The 23,917-nt window shown below is 57.0% G+C and overlaps 2 protein-coding genes across 2 annotated transcripts in view; both read right to left on the bottom strand.

The window, feature by feature from the left end:
* Nucleotides 1–1,228: 1,228 nt before the first annotated feature.
* DPM2 (dolichyl-phosphate mannosyltransferase subunit 2, regulatory) lies at nucleotides 1,229–4,057 on the bottom strand. Its single transcript, XM_044264815.1, has 4 exons — nucleotides 3,999–4,057; nucleotides 3,616–3,705; nucleotides 2,695–2,797; nucleotides 1,229–1,906 (listed from the first exon to the last, which is right to left on the bottom strand). Exons 1-4 carry the CDS (start codon nucleotides 3,999–4,001, stop codon nucleotides 1,848–1,850), a joined length of 255 nt encoding a protein of 84 aa, XP_044120750.1. The 5' UTR covers nucleotides 4,002–4,057; the 3' UTR covers nucleotides 1,229–1,847.
* A 2,131-nt stretch (nucleotides 4,058–6,188) lies between these two features.
* FAM102A (family with sequence similarity 102 member A) overlaps nucleotides 6,189–23,917 on the bottom strand; it is a 33,826-nt gene continuing 16,097 nt past the window's right edge. Inside the window, exons 2-11 of the mRNA XM_044264814.1 lie at nucleotides 17,779–17,899; nucleotides 17,531–17,560; nucleotides 15,490–15,606; nucleotides 13,118–13,164; nucleotides 12,860–12,993; nucleotides 11,072–11,176; nucleotides 10,794–10,986; nucleotides 10,222–10,343; nucleotides 10,046–10,115; nucleotides 6,189–8,710 (exon numbers count right to left, since the gene is read on the bottom strand). Coding sequence (XP_044120749.1) covers nucleotides 8,665–8,710; nucleotides 10,046–10,115; nucleotides 10,222–10,343; nucleotides 10,794–10,986; nucleotides 11,072–11,176; nucleotides 12,860–12,993; nucleotides 13,118–13,164; nucleotides 15,490–15,606; nucleotides 17,531–17,560; nucleotides 17,779–17,899 — 985 coding nt within the window. The 3' untranslated portion in view covers nucleotides 6,189–8,664. The remainder of the gene's footprint in view (nucleotides 8,711–10,045; nucleotides 10,116–10,221; nucleotides 10,344–10,793; nucleotides 10,987–11,071; nucleotides 11,177–12,859; nucleotides 12,994–13,117; nucleotides 13,165–15,489; nucleotides 15,607–17,530; nucleotides 17,561–17,778; nucleotides 17,900–23,917) is intronic.

Below are 23,917 nucleotides of genomic sequence, written 5' to 3'. Positions count from 1 at the left end.
AAAGGGGAGAATTGACAGGTCCTGGGGTCACGTGGGTGAGGGCTAGGAGGAGGAAGCCAAGGTCAGTGATGTGTGCCAGGCTTCTGGCTGGGGTTAGGGCCACAGGATGGTGCCAGTCATGGAAGGGAGTAGGAGGGGAAGCTGGGGAGGGGGAGTCTGAGGATTCAGATCATGACAGGAGGAACTTGAGGTGCCATTATGACACCCGATGGCGGTTAACTGGTGCACGGGCAATACGCTGGTGCTCAGGAGGTGAGCCTGGTTAAGGACAAGTGTGGGGAGAGAAGGCTTGTGATCAAGTCCCAAGGAGCCCCACCCCCCCATATGAGAATGAGACCCCACGGACACCGAGACCATCTGAGGTGCACCAGGGGGATGGGTGGTCCAGGTGGGCACATCCCCTCAGGAGTGATGCTGAACACAGCGATGGCAAGGAGCTGCGGGCAGCGGGTGTGGATATTCTGGGAATTTGGCCATTTGGGGGCAAGGGGGGAGAGACCTAGAGGGAATTACTGGGTTGATGGAGGGTCCTTTATGTGGGGGCCTGGGGCATGCTCAGGAAACACGAGGAGGGGGCTGGTGAGACACAGAGGCTGTCTCTGTGAGAGCAGGGGAGAGGACAGAACCCAAAGCCCAGGCGGCTCAGCCTGGCCTACAGGACAGGAAGAGGATGGGACAGGTGAGGGCACGGCAGGTGAGGGAGATGTCTCTGCTAACCAGAGTGAACATCACTCACGGCGTGACAGAGGCTTAAACTGGGTGCTGTGGACGAGAGACCTGTCTGCACGGGGCAGGGGGCATGGCGAGACTGCTGGGGAGACGGGGCTGGGCCTGCCCCAGAACAGTCGGCCTGAGCAGAGAGCCAGCCCTGCTCTGCTCCCCCCAGCTCACTGCGCGGAGGCACGCCAGGTTGGGCTGCTGGGTGCAAGAGACAGACAATGGACTTGGGCTTTCTGGGGACTGGCCCAAGGGTCCCTAAAAGACGCCGCATGCTAGCTGGGGGCGCAGGGCAGGCACAGTAGAGGCTGTTGTGGTGTGTGGCATGTTGTCATGCCTCTGCCGGGGCCGCATCCGTTTCAGTCGCCACTTTATCCTGGGTCCAGCACGGGGACAATCTGGGAGGCACCTGAGGCACCCTCACGGCGCGAACCAGAGTCTCCTGACCGGAGACCAGCCCCTCTCGGGCCCCGAGCAGCCCAGCTCCCCGGGCAGGGATGGCACAGACACAAACACATCACCAGCGTTTATTGCTCAGCTCTCCCCAGCTGGCCGGCGCCGGGGCTGGCGGGGCGAGGCCTCTCTGAGAAGCAGTTGGTCTGGGGGCCCACTGTGGCCGCCCTAATGGACCCTGAGGGCTGGTGGTAACCCCAGAGCCTGTCAGTCCTCCCCTTATGCATTCTAGGTCCAAAAGTCCCTGCAGGGCCTGGGGCTATGTCAGACCTGGGAAAGCCACCCCCGAGGAGGAGCAGGACCTGTGGGGAAAGGTCATGTGCTACCTGAGAACCTACCAAGTCCAACATCAGCAGGTAACAGGAGGGAAACTGAAACAAGAGGGTAGAACCCAGGGGAGAAGGCGACAGGGAGCATGAAGGTGAGGTGGGTGGGGATGACCACCATCTTTCAGGCTCTGAGCCAGAAAGGGTAAGGGGGAGGCTTCCAGGTAATCCTCCCTCCTGGCTTCTGGAATGCTGGGCTGGGAAGGAGCAGGCCTGTGTGGTAGGTCTGGAACAGCTCCACCCCACGGGGGCCAGGCTGGAGGGGGCTGCTGTGCCTGGATGGGTCCTACGCACTCCCACCTCTGGAGGGGAGGCACAAGAAGGGCCGGCAGCCTCAGCCCCGCTGGGCCTTCACTGAGCCTTTTTGGTCACCTTCCGGTTCTTCAGCATCACGTAGGTGATGAACATTCCTGGAATACACAGACCAGAAAGGCCAAGTAAGATCCGGGCTTGGGGCTGCTGGGAGGCCAGACGGGGCAGGTGCACACGGAGCCGAGCACCTGCCCAACCACCCTCCAAGGCCACGATCACCTCCCTGGTTAGTCAGCAAGTCACACACCCACCCCCGTGCATTCAACAAACACCAAGGGGGGCCCACACAGGCAAACAGCTACTTAGTGTTTTAGACTCTACAGGGCACAAGACCCACTCCATTACCCATCTACCTGTCCGCCTGTCCACCCACCCACCTGCCTACTCGACATCCGCCACCCACCCCACCCCACGGTCATCCAAATGACTCATCCAAACCACTTTCTTGGGCACCAACTCAGTGCCACAGCCTGGCCAGGAGCTGAAAACATAATAACAATGACGAAGACACAGTCCCTGCCCCACAGAAGCCCACACATAAATGCTGGGAGAGAGAGAGAGAAGGGTAGGAACCACGAGCCAGTGATGACAAGGGGGTGAAAGGTGACAGTAATGATGGTGGTGGTGGAGGGAGCGGGGACAAGGGAGACACCCCATGAGGGCCATCCCATTTGAAACTAATGAGCCTGAGGTGTGGGGAAGACCAGAAGGGCTACTGACTGGCAGCCTGGAAGGATGAACAGGAAAACCCTGGGGGGTAAGCTGGGGGCCAGGGGCCTCAAGCAGGTGTACTGCAAGTGCTGTGGAGTGGAAGCATGTTCGGGGATGGGAAAGGGCTGAGGGAATTCCCAGACACCCTGCTGGGGTGGAGGGAGAGATGACTTACCCACAAACAGGAGCAGCAGGAGGCCGACGGCCAGGGGGATGGTGACAGCATAGGCTCGGGGCAGGAAGTACTTGTGGATGACATGCTGGCTATCGATGAATGGCTGGTGTGGAGGACAGAGCTCTGGTGAGTGTTCCCCGTGCCTGGCCCAGCCCCTCAAGGCCAAACACGGCCCTTCCTCCATCTCAGGCACTAACCTCCCCTCCACTCCCCCACCCCCGTCAAAGCACTGGGACAGCGCCTGCTTTAAGATGATGGTATCTAGGGTGCCTGGTTGGCTCAGTTGGTTAAGATGATGGTATCTGGGGTGTTCTGGTTGGTTTCCTTTATTCACTCACTGAATAGCTGTTCACTGTACACTTGCTGGTGACTGCCCCAAGGTGGTGTGGGGGACCTGGCAATGAACAGAAGACGAGGGCCTTGTCCTAAGGCACTCACAGCCCTACGGGGGCAAAGGTGCAGGAGAAATCTTCAAGTAGGCCCCAAGGTCTTCTTTACTAACATTCCCTCCAAAGTTCTGCAAGTTTTTGCCCTCCAAACACACTGCACTTCTTAAGCAGTCACCAATAAAGCTTCCCTCAAGGGAAAAAAAAAAATCCTAAAAGCCCTCACAAGATCTCTGGGCACTCATCACGCCCAGGGGGGCCAGCAAGATAACCCAGAAGGCCCAGAACTCCAAGCACAGGCAAAAGCGAATCAATAACAGGGCTTCACGGTGTGCCGCCCCACCCTTCTTCCTGAGCTTTAGCTTCCTCATCTATAAGCTGGGACACCTCTGCCATCGTCCTCCTAGTGCTGTTCTGGGGATTTCGGGAGATGAGGGCGGGGAAAGCACCTGACATAGTGTCTGGTACACAGTAGCTGCTTAAATGATGCTGGGGACGAAAGTCAGACACGGGGGGTTGGGGGGAGCACACATACCAAGAGAATCACCCAGGCCGTGTAGTAGGTGAAGATGATCAGGCTAACGACGACGAGGCCGAGTCCCACCACCTGGTCTGTCCCCGTGGCCTGGAGGAAAGGAGGGCTCAACGGACGAAGGATCTCCCCATTCGGGTGCACTACTGGCGGGTGGCGTCGCAGCCTGATTCCGCTCTTAGCTTCCCATTCACTCAACAGATGGAGACAGGTCTGACCCGGTATCACTTTCTAGGCTCGGGGAGTGCGGGCCACGGCGTTTTCATTCTTACGGTGCGCCCGCGAGACAGCAATCCGGGCTCCCAGTGTCTAGGCCCGGACTCCCGGGAAGACCCCCTCCCAGACTGCCCCCCTCTCGTCCCCCAAACACTCGGCCCGGAGCTCACCATCTCTACCGCGTTCCCACTCCCGAGCCGCAAGCCACAGCCAGATCCGGATCCGGGCCCTTCAGGCCCTGGGTCGCAGGGCACGCCGGGAGTCGTAGTCTTTAGGCGGGCCGGGATTACGTGGCCCTAGACACGCGGGTGCCCCCTCCCGCTTCGCATGCCGGGAAATGTAGTTTCCAAGGGTATCCTGGGTCGCGCTGTTCCCCGACTCTCCCTAGGGAATGGAATCCAATGGGGACCTAGATTGTCTGGCACTCGTGCGTCAGTCCTGCCGGACTCGCCCCAGAAGCAAAAGTCCATCTCCAAATATCCCAGGAGGCAGAGCCAGATGGCGTGGGAGGTTAGAGGTCCCAGGTTTCAGATGGGGAGAATGGGGCTCTGAGAGAGGTGAAGACTTGCAGATCACAATTCGAGTCAGTTGTGAAGCTGAGATCGGAACCCAGGGACCATACTTTCTAGTACCGAGGCCCCAACTTGTCTGTCGATAGGGATGCAGAGTGTTTGTTGCCCCACCTGGGGTGGGGATGGGGACGTGGGCCCAGATCCTTAGGGTTTGGAAGATTCCCATTGGCTGTGAGGGGAGCGCCCCTCACCATCACCTGGCTTCCTAGGGAACCCTTCCAGTATCTTCTCTTCACTGCAGGGATGAGGTCAGGGTAACCACCCCCTTCCTTCACCATCTGCCTTTTGAACCCTGGGTGTCCTGCAGCTCAGCGAGCAGCACAGACAGATCATCGGAAGGGCCCCCCATGCAGGTCACCTCCCCAGTCTGGAAGTCTTCCCACAGCTTGCAGGGCTGGCTACTCTTCACCCATAGGTCTCACTGGGATGCCACACATCCTAAGAAAGCCCTCTCACAACTGGGCAGAGGTTCCCTCCTCCATCTACAGCCCCCAGAGTGTCTCTGTGATAACGCTTGTCATCATCTTAGCTCATTTCCTTGTTGATCTGGCCTGTGAGCTCCATGGGTATAGGGTCTGCGGTCACAGCAGTATCCCTAGTTCCCACATGGGGAGTGCAGGAGGGGCAGACACACTTGCAGAGATGCGTTAGAACCAGGAATGGCTTGCTCCTGCTGGCAGCATGTCTCTTTGAGTCACCTGACCCGTCTCTATGGGGACTGCACTCCTCAAAGCTGATAGTAACAATTCTTCTTGGCCTACAGCTTAATGTCATCCCTTTCATCTCACGACAGACTTTGGGCTCAGCTAAGGAGCCAACTTTCCCCTCCCCAGGTGTGCTGTGCAGAACAGAGGAAGAGACTCAAAATCAGCCTCCAGAGTTTAAAGGGGCCAGGAGTGGGTGTCCGCCCTGAGGAGGGGTGCAGACAATGCCACGCTGCAGCAGGGAGGAGCCCTGGAGGTCTGGTCCCTTCTGGCCTGTCCACAGCTGCTGAGGCTTCCTGCCACTTCTGAGCTAATTAAAGGCCAGGCTGACTCTGCCTTTCTGAGCTTGGCAAAGCTGTTAGCTCCCCTGTAACTTGAGAGTGTTGGGGGCCGGAAGGGAGAGGCTTAGACCTGGGGACAGTGGTGGCCTGGGACTTGAAAGAAGTTCGGAACAAACTCAGCACGTCCTGTGCCAGGCTGTACATCCACTTTCTTCTTTCAACCACAGGCCCATTTACAGTTGAGGAAACTGAGGCCGAGACAGTTACTCGTCTCAGGCTGACTGCTGGAAATTTCTGGTGCTTAGAACTTGCGCTCTGAGACCAGAGCAGCTACATAAGTAGGTGCGAGGGTGGCAAGAAATTGCCCTTCTGGGTCTGTTTCCTCCCTGGGAACCTACAGTGATAAAGGTGGTAATGATTGTGACGCCAGCCAGGACAGGGAGGACCCTGGCCACCTATATCCTTCCCCATTCCCGGATGTCAGCCCAAGCATCCGGCTTTCTTCTGATGCTGACCATGCGGTAAGACAAACAAAACCCAACACGCTGTAACAAACAAAAACTGCAACATTTAATTTTTTCTCCGGAATCAAGACATTGACACTAGGCTGATTTCCCCCTTACAATGTGATTTTCTACAACAGAAGCCGGGACAGAGATACAAACACAGCCCTCTGAAAAAGGGGTAGTGGTGGCGGCAACGATCTGTTAGAAAGGAGGGGAATTTTTTTTTTAAGACCAAAAACAAAAAAAAAAAAAACAAAAAAACCAAAAGCAAGACCCCACCCACCCACCCCCACCCACTTCCCAGCTCAAGAGAGAGAACATGGCGGATCTCCATCCAGGCAGATCACACCCTGTGGTCCATTTGGGGGGACCAGAAAAAAAGTAACCTAAAAATATTGTAGACTTTAATTTTCTTTAAATCTCCTAGTAAAAACGTTAAACTGTCTTTCAAGAAGATTCCAAACTGGCATTGCATAGACTGATTCCTTTCCAAAAATACCTCTAATATAGTCTATCTTTCTCTATATATAGAATTTTAAGTCCAGGAGTTATGTGGGCCTGGCAGGAATTCACTGAGCTTGAAGGGACCCAGAGGTCAAAGAAAGGGCTCCCACATGGGGATGAGGCTGGGGCTCCAGGCCTCTGGCTCCAGCTAGTGTTAATTTGGATGTGGTCAAATTCTCAGTCCAGTCACCCTGGCCCACAGCCTGGCAGGGGCGGCTGTGGCAGGCTCTGTGTCCTTCTGGGGTGAACTGTCAAGCCCAGACCATGCCTTGGGTGGGGCTGGGGTTCCTGGTTTGGGGGATTCCCCAACAGCACCAGAGCTAACTGCTTTATGTCTGAAGTCCAGAACTTTGAGCCAGATCCTAAATACACCCTGAATGCTCTTTCCCACTGGGCTGAAGTCACGCAGACACAGAAGCGGAGGAGAGTGCTCTCCCATCTTCTGGGGGTCACTTCATCTGGAAACAGCAAGGCCAGCTCCCTTTTAAAGTGCCAGATGCCTGCCAGGCAGGAAGGGACCTGCAGGGCTAAGCAGAGCCTTCTCCAGCCACAGCAAATGTTCTGTCCTGTCTCAGCAGGCAGCTCCGCACATTCATTTTCTAAGAGTTAGGGGATTAAAAACAACAACAAAGAACCCTAGAAATGCTCTGCTCCCAAGGCCAGGAGGTTCCAAGACAGCAGCTCCAACTCTTGGCAGCTGGAGCACAAGGGCAAGGAGCCCTCCCAGCCTGGGGAGGACACCCCACTGGCACCCACACCCCTTCCAGGGAGAGAGCCAGGATTCTGGCCCCCACCATCCAGGTCCCCAGCCCTGCTGGGACCCAGCCAGCAGGTATGGAAGGGAACAGAACCACCTCCCTCATCTGGGGGAGGAGAAAATACCAAACTGTGAAATTTAAAAATTAAAAAAAAAAAAAGGAAAAGAAGGGAAAACTTTAAAAAAAGAAAAACGATACAGGACTAGGTAAACACCAGCCCGCTGGGTTCACACAAAATGAGTGAAATTTCAGAGTGGCAGGGAAGTCTGTCCAGGGACTGGTGGGCAGTCAGAACCCACCTTCAAGCAAGTAAGGAAGACCGGAGTGGGGGCGGGTGACACGGCAGAAGCTTTAGCGAGGGGCGGGGGCAGGGCCAGACTGCTCCCCGCCTCTCCCCAGCCCAGAGAGAGGGATGCTTCCAGAGGAGGGCTGAGGCTTTTCCGGCCAGGAAGCCAGCTCCAGGCTGGTCCAGTCCCAGCCCACCTGCCTCTCCAGCATCAGCCCCAGCCTGGGCTAGCTGACCCTGCAGGGACAGAGAAGGGGCTTTGCTTGCCAAGCCCAGCCCAGCCTGACTGCCGACCTCCAAGGATTTGGGAGGCACCTTCCCTGGCTTCCTAGGAAACCAGCTGCTCAGGATCCAGCCCCAAGCAGAAAAGAGCCACCATCAATGAATGCTCAGCATGGGTGTCAAGCCTGAGCTGGAGCTAACCGGGGGAGAGGCAGTGCCACGTTCCAGCCGGGCTGCTAGAGGCAGGCGCTGACCGCACAGCAGGCAGCGCCCAGAAACCCTTATGAAGGGCTCAAGGGAAAGGCAGATAAGGGCCGTTGGGGCTGTGCTGGAGGCAAGCATGTGCAAAGTGCAGGCTGCCAGGGCAGCAGGAGAACATTCTTTGGGGGCGGGGGTCTCAATCTGGAGTGTGGACGGGTCTGAGGTCTTGGTTCCCAGGAGAAGGCCGCCAGCGGGTCCTCAGGGACACGGGGAAGGAAGAGCTGAAGCACTAAGCAGTCAGAGGGCCGTGGTGGCAGGATTCTGGGGATGGACTGGCCCTCCCAAGGGCGAGGGGGCAGTGGAGCAAGGCCCTGCTGGGGCATGGCTAAGCCAATGCTCCCGGAGTAAGCAGGGACACAGGGCGAGAGGCCCCTCGGCCACAAGCATCCCTGCATGTAGGTGCTGTTGTATGTCCTCAACGAGGGGCCAGACTGGTCTCCAGAGGGGCAGGCCTGACCATCTTTGGTCCACCTGCTTCACGGACCTGCACGTCCTGCCCCCTAGTGGTTCAGAGGAGAATATTCACAGTGGTGCCCGGGGCCTGGCAGGCCAGGAGGGTCCCGGGATGGATGGGAGGACAGTGGAATGATGCTTTGGGGCAGGAGCGGGGCTGGAGTGCATGGAGGAGGCACAGATGAGATGCGGCGCGGATGACGATCCGAAGGGGAAGGTCCCTCGTGGAATGATGCAGGCTTGGATGCCCGCAGAGGCAGGGCCCTTCTCCAGCGTGGACACCCGCTCCTCAATGGCTTTCAATCACAACAGGCTCATAGACCCCAGAGGAGACCCTGTGGGGGAGGGGAGGAGAAAACCAGGTCAGCTTGTCCTCCCTGTTGCTCTTCTGGGACAGGCCCTGGGAACGACCTCACAAGTTGACCCTGTGAACTAACTGGCCCTGCTTCACAGAGGGGTAAACTGAGGCTTAGAGAAGTCGAGTCACTTGCCCAGGGCAACACAGATGCCAAATTCTAAAGCCTGTGGGATCTCAGAGCTGATGCAAGCTGTGCCCGAGCCCGTCCTGAGCACCAGTGTCTGCTCACACAGAGATGGTGCCGCACCCATTCTCATGGCAACCCTGGCAGGCAAAGACTGAACCCTGCCCCGTTTGACAGATGAAGAAACAGAGGGATGATGAAGCTCACCAAGAGGACAGACTTCTGCTGAAGCCAGACCCACCCACAGGGTCATGGACATTCAGGGATCAGTGTGCAGCTCTGCTAAGACCTTACTCCTGATGAAACTGGTTTCTCCCATCCCCTGAGCCCGTTTCCTCACTGTCATGGGGGCTAGAGAGGGGTGTGTAAACCTCCAAGGAGGGTCCTCTGTTTTCCTCTTGCCCACCTCCCGGGGGACAGCCCAGGAAGTCACAGGGAGAGGGTGGCTGCAATTTTGAGCCTTGGCCAGCAGGTGTCAGCATAGCAGCACCAGAGGGGAGGTTGGGCCCCTGCGCCCCAGACCCGCCCAGCCAAGTCTCCATACCACCACCCCCCCAGCCCCCACGCTCCCAGCATTAGATGTTAAATGAGCACTTTCCTGGCCGCTCCAGGGGAACAGGGGGTTATGGCTTCGGCACAGCTCCTCTACTCACTCACTCAGTGAGGCAGTGGACGCGCTACAAACTCGAGCGGAAGCAGCAGCTTCAGCCGCCACACCCGCATATGGAAATATCACTTAGGCACGAATCTGTATCCCCCGCACACCTCGCTCAGTGCTTGGTGTGTGGCTGGTGCTCAATAAATATTTATTCAGTAAATTAAATGAGTTGTTCTCGTCATCATGTTTAGGAGTTCCCAGATCCAGAAGGAAGGGAAAAGCAGGTCCCAAATAAAGACAGATAAAGCCCAGGCGGTGCACCGGGCCCTGTGCTAGGCCCTTTCCAAGCTACCCTTGGAACCCTGAGAACCAACCCCAGGCTGCTGTCCCAGGTTTCTAGAGGAGACGGTGTGGTCCGTGACATTTGACAAGCAGGGAAACGGAGGTCCAGAGAGGAGTGAGTGCTCCCAGGTGATGCTGTGTTGGGAGGAACAGCTATTCAAAGCCAGGGCAGCGTCTACTATGCCTGGGCTCTCAGCACCGAGCCCCACGGCCACCCTAGGGACCCATCCCCAAACGGCGACCCCTACCTGTTGGCCAGCTGGATGCCGCTCAGTGTGGTGGAGCCGTCGCGGCTCACGAACAGCCGGAGATTGCTGTCTGTGGGGACACAGGGGAGGACGGAGGCTGAGTGGAGCAGGGGCATCTGGGGCGGCCCTGGAGCAGGCAGCACCGTCCCCCAGGCCTCCCTGCGTGGGCAGCTTACCCTCGGTGTTGCTGCCGTCCGTGAAGTCCTGGCTTTGCATGATCTTCTCCACAATGTCATCTGCGTCAATCCGAGTGTCATCTACCCAGGTCGGGTGGCTCTCCACAGAGTCCTTCTTCCTCCTGGGGTGGGGCAGAGCAGAGTCACAGCAGTCTGGCTGGCGACAGGTACAAAGACGACCATGGTAAGCCCGTACAGAGCTCAGGCTGCTCTGCGTGTACGTGAGAACCTGTTCCCAGTCATGCTCTTGGAACCCTCTCCTCAGCCCCCAGGCCAGGGCCCACGACCTGGTTTTGTGGATGAGGACTCGGAGGCCCTGACAGGTTAGCTGACCTGAGCCTCTGAGAGGCCGCGCCACGGGTAAACGGGGGACCTAGGTCACGAAGCCTCCCCCGACAGCACGTGTCTGTCAGGCCCAGGCTGTGCCCTTCGCGTCCGCCCATGGGCTGAATCATCGCCATCCAACCCTGGGAGGCGGGACCCTGTTGTCCCCGTGCTACAGGGAAGAAGCGGAGGTTCCAGGGCGCCCAGGAGGGGCTCGTTCTCCAGGAGCACCAGGCAGTGCTGCTCACCGGAATGAGCGATCGGACAGGTGGGGCCGTGGCGGCCGCGGGGGCTTCTCGGGGGGCCGGTGCTCGCGCTCGCTGCCCTCGGGGCCCTCCACGGTCATGCCAAGGCCGCCGGAGGTGCTGCTGCTGGTGGACGTGTTGCGGCGGTGCGTCAGGTCCGAGAGGCTGGAGGAGCGCGAGTGCTCCGTGCTGTAGCCTGGCGGGCACGTGGGGAGGCCCGTTAGCGGGGGGCCGGCAAGGCGTGTGGAAGGCCGCGGGTGCGGGGCCAGGCGGGCACTCACCAGAGATTTTGGACTGCTGGCTGGCGTAGCTGGAGTTGCGGGAGTGGCCGGAGTGGAACACCTCCTCCGGGCTGGACAGGTTCTGCTCGGGCTCCTCTGGCACCCCTGGAGAGCGGGGAGAGGGTGGGCTCAGCAGCGGGGCCAGCCCTGGCCGTCCACACATGGCCTCTCACGGAGTCGGCGGCGGGCGGAGGGGGGCACGCTACGTGCTTCCCGCTTTACAGACAAACCCAGAGGCCCTGCTCCCACCACAGTCCACCCTGGAGCCCAGGTCTGCTCATTCCACAAATATCTGTGAGGACGTCCTCTGCACAGTGTGCTGTAAATAGGAGATGGGGTGTCACAGGCCAGCGGGAAGGGAGAGTTTTGAATGAAAAATGACCCCCAAATAACCATGCCTGAAATGAGTGGTACACAGCAGGCAGCAGTGTGGATGGGACTTTGACCCAGTCTGGGATCAGGGAAGATTTCTAGGAAGTGGCCTTAATGGGAGGCCTCATGGAAGCATGGGAGGGAACAAGCCACAGAAGGCATCAGGAAAGGGGCCTTCCAAACCAAGGAACAGCAGAAGCAAAGGCCCTGAGGCTTGAATGAGCTTAGGTCAGTGTGGAACGAATAAGGGGAATGAAGAACGGCCAACAATCCTGTCCCAAGTCACCCATAAGCCCAACTTCAAAACAAACTTTCCAGCACTCGCCAGCAGGAGGCGCAAGGGACCTGGTGTGTGTTGGGGCGGTCCACTCTGGGCCCCATGAGTGGCTGCCTGCCCACAACTTCTGGTCTTAAGAAGGAAGAACTCATCTCATCCACCCCCCTCCTCAGAGAAGAACACATCAGGCCACAGGCTGGCCCCTAGGCCTGCCTGGGTCCTCACCCAAAGCACAGGGTTTCTCAAGACAGGTGCTCTACGGGGTGGGGCGGGGGTTGCAGGAAGAGAGGGCTAGAAAACCAGTCACAGAGGCATATGGGGGCTCAAACCCCACAATGCCTGGGAAGGTAGCTCTTCGCCCGCGGCCCTGCGTCTCTCTAATTGCTCTCGTGGTGCAAATTAGGGTGGCGTGTGCCGCCCGGCTCGCTCAGCAGCTCCGGGGCACTGTGCCTCTGGGCTGAGTCCACCCCCAGGGACGGAGTACGGGGGCAGGGGGGTGGAGAGGCTGGAGCCTTCTCCTGGACCATCTCCTCCCCCTAATCGCCATGCTGTCTCCTCTGCATTTTTTATAATGTTCATAATGATGACAGTTTAGTAGAAACCCAACGCTGGGAGATACCCAGAGAACACAGAGTACAAACTGTGTGCCAGGCAAGGGCACACTGGTGCACTCGGCTCAGCTCCACAGCAGCCCAGGCTGCAGGGGCTGCTGCTGCCCCTCTAGTCGGCAGTGGGGGTGGATGCTGAGACCGGACGGGCAAGACAGCCAGGCATGGCGGCACACCATCCCCTGCTGGGAACCCTGCCCCACAGCTCAGGCTCAGCTCAAGTGCCAGCTCTTCAGTGCCAGTCACTGCCCCTGTCCCACCTGCAGATGCCACGGACTTATTTACTGTTTGATTGACTCCTGTCTCTCCTGTGAGATGGAGCCTCAAGGTAAGGGCGCTGCTGTGATCCTGGGGCCCAGCATGGTGCCCTGCCTGTGGGAAGAGCTCAGACGTGGGCCTCATGGAAGCACGGATGGACGTAAACACCATCCCACCACCCGTGCTCAGTAAGCATCCCCCCCGGGACCTGGGGAGGTGGAGACGAGCCTTGGGCCATGGGGAGGCGCAGGGCGGGCAGGTGCAAAATGATACCTGAGTTGAGGATGGTGGGCCTCGTCTTGGGGGGCCGGGTGCCACTGCCACTGCTGGTCCCACCGCCCTTGCGTGTCAGCTGCAGGGAGGAGTCCTGACCCGGGATGGAGATGGACTTGGCGGTGGACGGTGGCCTTGGGAGGACAGATGGCTGTGATTGGGGTGCCCCACGTTCAGGGGTCAAAGACAGAGGAGGCCAAGAGCCCCGAGGAGGAAGGGTCCCTGTGTGGCACCCTCCCAGCCTGCGCCCACACTCACGTCTTAAAGCAGGGGTCTCCGGAGAGCAGAAGCATCCCGATGGTGACCTGCACAGAGGGAGAAATCAGCCACACGGCACCCACCTGCAGCCGGGGTGCCTCCCCATGGCCCCTCTGCTCTGGCTGCCAACGGGCTGGACCCTGATCCTGTCCCTGCCCCTTGCTAGACCTGGCAAAGCCATGGAAACGCACTAAGCACCGTTTCCTTAGGTGGAGGCGAGGACCAGTCCTGACGCCTGCCTCCTGGGATAGTGGAGAGGACAGGGGGAGATGACGCTTTGCGTAGCTTAGTGCCCAGCACACAGCGCAGGCGGCAGAGAAAGTTAGCTACTGTTACTCCAGAACCACGGCCAGGAGAGAGGCCACAGTCCCTCTCTAGTCTTGGGTTCCTTCTCACAGCCTGAGAGTGGGCGTGGGCACACGAGCTCCACCCAGCAGGCAGGGAGGAGGGAGGTTCACAAAGCCCACCCGGGTGGGGAGGGGCTCCCCAGGAATAACACAGGGCACGGGGGTGGGAGATGGGGTGCACACAGACTCTGACAAGGGGGGGAGGGGTGAAACTTTGTTGAGTCAAGTAAAGCAAGAAGCCACCAGAAATTCAACACCCACTTTGGGCAGAGATTTCGGCAGTGGGTCGAATGAGGCAGGGTTGGGTCCCCAAGTCTGGGCCAAGATGGAGTGACAGGTAACGGTGATAGGACAGGAAGGGGGACTCCACTGACAAAAATGGAGATCACTGGGCTGAGATTTTTAAAGATTTTATTTATTTACTTTAGAGTGAAAGAGTGAGAGAGAGAATGTGCACAAGCAGGGGAGGGGCAGAGGGAAAGGAGGAGAGAAACTCAAGCAGACTCCACGCTCACGGCAGAGCCTGACATGGGGCTCGATCCCTGAGATCATGACCTGAGCCGAAACCAAGAGTCTAATGTTTAACCAACTGAGTCACTGAGGCACCTCCCCGCCCGTTTTGGGGGAACTAAACTCTACGTCCAATGTGAAACTTGAATTCATGACATGAGGTCCAGAGTCGCATGTTCTACTGACCGAGCAGCCAGGTGCCTCCTGAGACTTTTTTTTTTTTTTTTAAGCTGAATTATTTCATCTGGCTGTGATAGCAGCCTACAAGTGGGGGATGGCCCCAGGCTGCAGACAGGGAAGTGGCACTCAGACAGACTCCAGGGAGTGAGGGCCCACGGCGCTGCAGACAGGACGTGGGGGAGCTGCCCCTGCAGCTGAGGCCACTGAACCCCCTCACGCCGTGATTTGCCTACGGGTACACAGGGTCACTGGGGCGAGACCGAAACGCCCTAGCCCCCACCAAAACTAGCCTCGACCTTTTTGGGTGCCTCTGGTTCCCTCTGCGAAGGGTCCGGGAGGCTGCCGAGCCCCCGGCCGCCGCCTGCTGCCAAGCTCCACCTCAGGCACAAGCGGCTCCCTCTGGGTCAGCTCGCAGAGGTGTGGTTACGCCAAGGCTGTTTTCTCAGGTGGAAGGGTGGGGGACAGGAAGAGAGGCATGCTGCTAGCAGCGGGCGCCCAGATACCTCTGTCCTGAGAGGCCCAAGAGCCAGCGGCCTGGAGGGAGGGAGATGGCCCGGCCGCTGGAAGGGGGCACGCGGCTGGGCTCTAGGAGCAGACACACCGGTTTGCCCCGGCCACCCCTCGGCGGGTTCTTCCACTCACTGATCCTCCCCTGCAAGCTTGGGCAGCCTCATGTCACATGGGGCAATGGCTGGGAGCTGGACAGTGAAGCTGAGCAGCTGGGGGTCAAGTGTCACCTCTGCCTGTGACCCCAGGCAAATGATCTATCTAACCTCTGTGCCTCAACCCCCTCCTATGCAAAACTGGGTCCAAGAGCAGAAACTACACCCCATGGGGCTGCTGTCAGGCATCATGAGATGAGAGGTGGTGAGCGCTCAGGGATGCGCATTTCAGCCAACACTTAGCGAGACTGCTGAGATGCACCCCGATCCTGGATTAAAGATGGGGAAATGAGGCCAGAGCAGTGCCAGGCTTCTAAGGGTGGTTTCCTGGCCCTGGGACCACATCTTCCCTGTGTCTAGGAGGGGCATCTGTATTTTTTTTTTTTAAGATTTTATTTATTTATTTGACAGGGTGAGATCACAAGTAGGCAGAGAGGCAAGTAGAGAGATAGAAGAGGAAGCAGACTCCCCGCCAAGCAGACAGCCCAATGCAGGACTCGATTCCAGGACCCCGAGATCATGACCTGAGCCCAAGGCAGAGGCCCAACCCACTGAGCAACGCAGGCGCCCAGGCATCTGTATTTTTAACAACCCTCCAGGGGGCTCTGATGAGGAGCAAGTTGGCCCCGCCCCTTGGTGGGAGGGGACAAAAGAGGGGGCGGGGCCCTGGTACCTTGAGGATGGAGTTGTCCTGACGAGTGTTCTTCGTGTCATATCCCTCCAGCAGGCAGCAACGCACTGTGGAGCCTGAGCCTGCGAATTCGGCCAGGTTCAAGTCGGCAAAGCCCAGCTAGGAGGGACAGAAGAGAGTGTGGGAGACTGCAGGAGATGTGGGTGCCCAGCAAGTGGCACAAGAGTTAACTTGGCAGCGGGGGAGGCAGATCCCCCGGGGCCCACCCCACAGCCCAGACTGAGTATTGCATAATGGCACCCAAGGACAGAGGCTGGTCTGGAGCTCACATCCCTGAGCCACACAAAGCGCCCTTTGTGCAACATCCCAGAGTGCACTGGGGCAGCGCCTGAGATGAAAGGACATTGTTGTCTGTGACACAGAGGCATTGTTCCCTGGGAAACAAGGCTGTGCTGTGGGAGCAGCCAGGCCAGCAGGCAGCGGGGGAGGGAAAGCCCGTGGGAACTCGGTGTGGGGGTGGGGGTGGGCAGGAGGGCCTCACGGAGGTTGGAGTGAGGGGCTTGTAGGAACACCTGGCTGCTCCTGGGATGCAGGCAGAGGCACCAGGGATGCACAGGGAAGTGGTAGCACATTCGAGAACAGGGTATAGGAGCTGGGAAAGCCTTCGAAAGAAGCCAGGTCTCCAGACCTTGGGGAGGAAACTGAGTTGAGGTGGGAGGGTGCTGGGATTAGGACAACCAAACCAACAGGTGGCATTTATTGAGCACCTACTACATGCAAGTCTCTACTGCAGTGTTTAGGCACACACAAGCCAGAATCAGAGACATGGCAGGTTCAAATCCCAGCCCTGCCATTGAGTCAGAGGGACCCCCATTTGGCAGGGAAGGAAACTAAGGTTCCAGTGGGGAAGTGATTTGCCCAGGGCCCCACACAGCCCAAGACCAGGCCCAACCAGTGTCCAGAATAGCCGCCCTCTGGGCCCCAGCTTCCTTCCCTGGAGACTGGGGGCAGGGCCTGTCATGGGTGTTTGCTCACAGGACAGAAGGGAAGGGCCTGCAGGTCTGACCTGTGCCGGGCGCCTGGTAAGTACCCGCTGGGTGGAGGTGGGAGGCCACAGCTGTCTGCGCCTATGTGACTTCACGGGAGGAGAAATTTCCACTCTGGTGGCACCTTCCACAGCCAGTCGTAGCCACCCTGCCCTGTTTCTGGAGAGGGCCACCAGCACCCAGGCCGGGGCAGATGCTTCCTGAGCTCCGGTCAGTGGGAAAGGACACACCTTCCACACAGGGCAAGGTGAGGCAAAGGCATTTCCCCTCTGGGTAGACTAAGTTCACCGCCTGCTGCCAGGCCGCGTCTCAGGGGCCACAGAGGATGGGCAGTATGTCCCGACCAAGAAGGGGGTCTTGGTAGGGACCAAGAAGGGCAGAGCGGGCTCATTCAGAGCCAGAGGCAACCCCTGCAGAGCCGCCTTGTCCCACTGGTGCCCATGGGTGCCGAGCAGACGGCAACAACACAGATGGGCCAGAGCAGGGCACCAGTGGGTGCCCACTGCCCAGCCGCACAGCGGGGCATGGCCACAGTCAGAAAGCAAAAGGGATCTACAAAAACGTGCCCACGGCTTACTGGCAAGTGAAAACCACGCTGCAGAATCTGTTTAGAACAAGTCCCTTTTGTGTATGTAAGAAGCCTACTGTCTGCGCGCACACAAGTCCACACAGGGGGTGCTCATTTTCCGTTCTTCCAAACCACAAGCGCGTGGGTTTGACTCGCTGCTCTGTGCATACATCATAATCTTCTTTTCCTTAAAAGGTCTGGAAGACCTTAACGAATCCAAGGATGGGGTCTGGGGAGGAAGGCTGCAGAGGAGGGTGTGGAAACTGCCCCTTCCACTCTGAACTTCTATACCGTTTGTGTTACAACAAGCCCAGGGTAGTTTTGTACTAAATGCAAAGACTATCAATAAAGATATTTCTAAGAAAGAATACATCTGCAGAGCTGAGTGCCTCCTGTTTGGTGCAGAGCGGGGCCGAAGCTCTTCTCACACACCTAATCTATCTCACTATCCCTTCCCAGCCCCACTCACCTTGGAATAAGCCTTCCCGCCTTTCAGCTCCTGCAGAGAGAGACAGAAGCAGCAGCGTGAATACAGAACCCAAGGGACCTCATGTGTCTCCCCAGCACCTCCGCCCCGAATCTCACTGCTGGGGATAAGTCAAGCCAAGGAGCAGAGGGGCTCACTCCTTACCCTCTGGAGGCGACAGGTCAGGGGACGGGGCTAAAGCCACTGGATTGGTGGCCTCAAACCCCCAAGCACCAGCCCCCACGCCTTACCTTGCGCACCGACACGCGGAAGATGCAGGGGTCCAGCAGGCCGGTGGCCGGGTTGGCGCTCATCTTACACACGAAGGTGAACCTCTTCCGCCACCGCACACAGTTCTCCTGCACCTCCTCCCTGCAGGGCAGACAGAGAGGGGAACACAAGCGGGCAGGTGAACACAGGTATCAGCGACAGGACAGGCCTTTAGGGAGGAGACAGAGGAGCGCAGCAGAGCTCTCAATTTTTACTTTGTATCACAAAGTGACTGTATTTTCATAAAAAGGACACACTTGTATAGTGTTGTAAAAACAACAACAAAAAAGTAATAAAAAAAATGAAAAAAATACAAGGTAGGGGTGAGGTCAGGCAGAGGGGAGGCTACTCCTTGCCCCTGCTTCCAGCACTGCCCTCTCACCCTTGTTCTGTGGCTTTGGGGGGCTCCGTCCTCTGCCATTACCTCCCTGGCCCCTGGTCATTCAATCGACTCTCACAACAGTCTTTCCAAACTGGCCCCAGAGCCCATTTTACAGATGAAAAGTGAGGTAAGCTACTCAGTGCCACCCAGTCAGGAAACAGCTGGCCTTCTGCTCAGGGCTGCCTGGCTATGGAGACCCCTTCTATACCACGAACAACAATAACAAAGTTAACAGTAACAGTAACACCATCTAAGGCTCATATCCCGATTCCCCTGTGCCAGACAGCACTCACAGCACTTTGGAGGCACTGCTCCAAGGGCCAGAGACCCACAATCACACCAATCCTTCCAACAGCTGTCTGAACAGCTACTGCCATTAGGCCAATCCCACATTCACAGACACCGGGAGCTGGGGCCAAGACGCTGGCCCGAGGCCCACTGCACGCACAGCAGAACAGGGACTTGAACCTGAGCTGTGGGCTCCCAGTGCCGCATGCTTCACTCTCACCATACCAGCCTGAGATACCAACTTGGGGTCCTCAGCTTCCCGGATGGTAAGTAGGGAGCTGGTCTTCAGCCCAAGTTCCTTCTGCACCTGGGGGGGAGGGTATTACCACACTGAAAAATTCAGCACCCCCGTAACAGGGCCATGCTTTGTGCCCTGGGAGTGAGTGGAGCCTGTCCCAGCTGCTCAGCAGGATCTGGGGTGGCAGTGACAAGTTCCACAGCCCCGAGCAGCCCCCAGTCCCCCCACGGCCCGCCTGGCGGAGCCTGTGCTCAGGAAGGGGTGGCCGCGGAAGGGAAGGGACGGCGCAGAGATGTTATCTCCTGTCCCATCATCCCATCTAACAGGACTGGCCGCGTTGGACAGCTGAGGAAGTGACCACTCCACATCCCGGGGACCCCGGGGTCACAGGTTAACTGCCAGACTGGGGCCTGAGGGGAGGGGCTCAGTACAAATGCGGCAGCATCTGACACAGGCGTGTTCGCTTCGCACACAACCCTGATGGCAGGCTCTGTGCACCCTCTTCCACAGCTGAGGGCACTGAGGCTCCAAGAGAGGGCCCCAGACCACACCCCCAGAGACTGACAACGCAGGATCTGAAACCAGGGCTGTCCCACTACGGTCGGAGCGTTCAGTCATCCCCCTGGTTCTCGGGCCCCAGTGCCTGGAGAAGCCCGGCAGGCGGGATGCGCCGGGGATTCCGGGCCCGAGACTCGCACCCGAGTCTCCAAGGGCCGAGTACAAGTCAGGCTCCGGGCTTGCAGGGGACTTGATTCCCAGATTAACCCTGACAGTTACCCCTGTGATGACTCAGTGTCACCAGGAGAGCGTGGAGGGAAAGGGTGAGTCAGATTAGGTGACTGGCCGCAGGGAGGGGACATTCAAGCTCAAAGGGGAACGAAGAGAGGGGCGTAGCCGGTGGGGGAGACAGTTCCAGGCAGAGGAAACAGCGTGAGGGAGGAACAAACATGCTTTTGGTTTCCACGGCCTTGTCCCCGCTGCGCCGAGCCCGAGCCTCGACGAGGAGCCCCTCCTGACGGCACACGAGGCTCCTCGCATCCTGCCAGGGCCGTGACAAGGGGCAGCAGGACGCGAGTGAGGCAGACTGGGGCTCCCGGCCCTCACATCCCTGAACGACTCAACCTGGGCCCGACTCTCCACCGTCACGGGTAACACAGGTACACCACCCACCCATCTGTGGGCACCTGGGAGCATCCGCAAGCCCCACAAAAGGCCCGGCCTGGGGAGTCTGTGAGACGTGTCTCATCTGGTGAAGACACGGGGGACCCCAGCAACTTCCTGCAGCCCCAAGACCGAGAACCAGCACAAAATGTGAGGGCCAGAGATGAGAGGGAGAGAGAGAGGGCCCAGCCTCCAGCAGCCAGGGACTGGGACGCTGTCAAACCTGGGTGGCTCAGTGGGTTAAGCCGCTGCCTTCAGCTCAGGTCATGATCTCGGGATCCTGGGATCGAGTCCCACATCGGGCTCTCTGCTCGGCAGGGAGCCTGCTTCCTCCTCTCTCTCTCTCTGCCTGCTTCTCTGCCTACTTGTGATCTCTCTCTGTCAAATAAATAAATAAAATCTTTAAAAAAAAAAAAAAAAAAAGCAGCTGTCACAGGAGGAGCCACAGCCCTGGGCCGGGAGCATCACCTGACCCAACCCTGCTGGTTCCACCCATTCATTCAAACATGTGCCAGGTGCTGTTCTATGCACGGGGATCCCGGCAGTGACCAACTTACACTGTGGTGGGAGGAAAAATAATGAGGTCAAGCAAACAAGAAAAAGTAGTGCAAGGAGAGAACTAGAAATCTCTCTCCTGGTGGACACTCTGACCATGTACGTAGAAAATCACAACGAATCCACTAAAAACTATCGGAAACAAGAACTTGGCAAGGCTTCAGGATACAAGATCAATATACAAAAATCAATGTTCACTACATCCTAGTGAACATCCACAATGAAGAAAATAATTCCATTCACAACAGCATCAAGAAGAATAGATGGGATTACATTTAACAAAAGAAGTACAAAATATATATATTCTGGAAAACTAGGAAAATTACTGAAAGAAATTTAAGAAGATCTAAATATACAGAAAGACATCACAGAGTCATGTTTCCAAAGATCAAATGCTGGTAGGACAAAGCTCCCAAATTGATCTAAAAATTCAACACAATCTCAGCGGGCTTCTTTGCAGAAATTTGACACATTTATCTTAAACCTTGGAAATTTAAGAGACCAGAATAGTCAAAGCATCTAGAAAAAGTAGAAAAGAACATAATTAAAGGATTCACATGTCTTTGACTACAAAACTTCTACAAAGCTACCATAATCAAGGAAGTATGGTTCTGGCATAAGGACAGACACATAAGCCACTGGAATGGCATTGAGTTCAGAAAAAACCTTCGCATTAAGGGTTGATTGATTTTCAGAAGGGTGGGGGGGCCTTTTTAACAAAAGTTGCTAGGACAATGAGATATTCACATGCAAAAGAATGAAGTAGGACCCATTTCTAATACCATATATAGTAACTAACTCAACAGGGATCTAAGAGCTAAAACTACAAAATTCTGAGGAAAAAAATACAGGATAACTCTTTGTGCTCTGGGATTAGGCAACAGTTTCTCAGATATGATGCCAAAAGAACAGGTGACAAAAGAAAAAACAGAAATACTAGACTTGATCAAAATTAACCTTTTTTGTGCCTCACAGAGCACCCATCAAGGAAGGGAGAAGAGAGCCCACGGATGAAGGAAAATATTTGCAGACCCCACATATAACAAGGGACTTGTTCCTAACAATATATAAAGGGCACTTAGAACTGACCAGTAAAAGACAACCCAATTTAAAAATGGGCAAATGATCAAACGCAAACACACACTTCTCCAAAGAAGATACACAAGTGGCCAGTAAGCACAGGAGATGCCCAGCGTCACTGGCCATCAGGGAAACACATCAAAACTATGATGAGTGACCCTTTCACATGCACTAGGAAGGCTATAATCAAGACTGATCATAACAAGAGTTGGCAAGGAGAAACTGGGGCCATCACACACTGCTGGTCAGAGTGTAAGGGGGTGTGGCCCCTTCGGAAAATCGCCCCGGCACTTCCTAGAAAAGTTAAACACAGTCACCTTAGGACTCAGCAATTCTACTCCCAGCTGTACATCCAAGAGAAATGAAAGGTAAGTCCACAGTCTTCGTAACAGCTGGAAAGTGAAAGCAACTTGTACGGCCATCCATCCGTGAATGCCTCCACACACAAAGGGGTATGTAGGATTCAGCTGTCAAAAGAAACAAAGCACAGATACCCCGTACTCAACCTTGAAAAACGCTAAGTGAGAGAAGCCAGTCACAAAGAACCACATACTGTGTGATCCCACTTACATGAAAAGTCCAGAATGAGCAAATCCCTTCGAGTCAGAAAGACTGGTGACTGCCAGGGCTGGGAGAGTCAGAAGGAAATGCGGAGTGGCTGCTGATGGGTATGGGGTCTCTTTGGGGTGATGAAAATATGCTACAAGGGACTGTGCCCATGGTTGCACAACTCTGTGCATAGACTAAAACCCAGCAAATTGTATGCTTTAAATAGGTGAAAAACCAAACATGGTAGGTGGGATAAAGAGAGAAACATGGAGAAAACAGAGGGGAAGGTGGGTCAGGATTGCTGAGAAGAGATAAGAAGGTGAGGGCTGCTACCTCTGGCAGATGGCTGGGTAAAGCCCGAAGGCAGTGACATCTGAGCAGGGCCAGCATGAGGAGTGAAGACATAAAAGACTAGGGAGAGCTGTCCAGATGCATTAACGGCAAATGCAAAGGCCCTGAGGTAGAAACATGTTTGGCAAAAGTGGCCTGGAGGCAAGGAGCTAAATGGGACCAGGGAGGAAAGCAGAGGGGATGTGGTTGGGGAGGGGGCAGGCGTCATGCAGGACCTCAGGGGCCATGGTGAGGTCTTTGAATGGAATTCTGATGGTGGCTCTGTCTTGCCTCAATGGCTTGAGGCAGAGACAGAGAGTTACCCCAGAGTCGGTGGGTGGAAGGGAAAAAAGAGTAGAAACATTTCCCGAGCAGCCTAAATGGGGGACCAATAAGCCCAATAAGCCCAAGCCTAAATGGGGGACCTGGGGGGCGGCCATGGCTTCCACAGGGACCCTCGGATCTCCACCCAGCCCCTCCACTCAACTCAGCCCAGGAGCTGGAAGCAGCTGCTGGAGACCTGAGGAGGAAGCTCACAGTGTTGGGCGTGTGGAAACACCCAGAGGAATCAGGATTAGTGTCTGGGAACAAAAGCTGATACATGGGATTGTAGGCTCTCTCCCTTCCCCTTTGTGAGTCTGCCCTGGGAACAAGGGCCAGGAAGCCTGAGGCCCTCTCTGGGTTCCTGTGGGCCTGCCAGGCCCGGCCACATGGTGCCCTCCCAGGCTCAGGTAACAGGCACCTTCCTCTCCCTCTACAGGAAGATGGGCCGGGACAGGACTCTGGGGATCAGGCTGGGCCTCCCCGTTGTTTCCACAGGGCTCTAAACACACACTATTAAGCGCCACCACTCCCACGGGAAGAGGCTCACAGCCCCACCCCGGCCCAGCCCCAGAGGTCATGGCAAGGGCAAAACAAACACCTCGGCAGAGGCCCCCCTCCCGAAGGCCTACTGTGTGCCACCCAGCACTCCTCAACCCTGCCAGGTGGCTGTTACTGGGCCTGCCTCGCCGGTGACGGGGGTGAGGCTCCAAAAGGCTGAGTGACTCTCCCACAGGCTGCGAGGACCAGAGGCCAGCCTGCGCCCTGAGCCCCCGTCCGGGAACCTGAGATGATGGCCCAGCCCAGCCCTGGCCCCACAGCCACCTCTGCAGAGAGGGAGGCAGGCCCAGGCTCAGGACAGGGGCAAAGGAGGGAGAGCAACACCGGCATGGGGCAGGGCAGGGGTGTTCATAAGAAGTGCAGGAGTGGGGCACCAGTGGGGCTCAGTGGGTTAAGCCTCTGCCTTCGGCTCAGGTCATGATCTCAGGGTCCTGGGATCGAGCCCCACATCAGGCTCTCTGCTCGGCAGGGAGCTTGCTTCGCCCTCTCCCTCTGCCTGCCTCTCTGCCTGCTTGTGATCTCTCTGTCAAGTAAGTAAGTAAGTAAAATCCTTAAAAAAAAAAAAGGGGGGGGGCAGGAGCCCATGAGCGCCAGAGAGGGAGCTGGCCAGGCCAGGTCTGCGGGAACCTTAGGAGCTGGACTCCCTCGTGAACCT

The sequence above is a fragment of the Neovison vison genome, chromosome 9 (genome assembly GCF_020171115.1).
Source record: "Neovison vison isolate M4711 chromosome 9, ASM_NN_V1, whole genome shotgun sequence".
NCBI lineage: Eukaryota > Metazoa > Chordata > Mammalia > Carnivora > Mustelidae > Neogale > Neogale vison.
The sequence above is the reverse complement of the archived record's forward strand: the minus strand, read 5'-3'. Positions and strand labels throughout refer to the sequence as shown.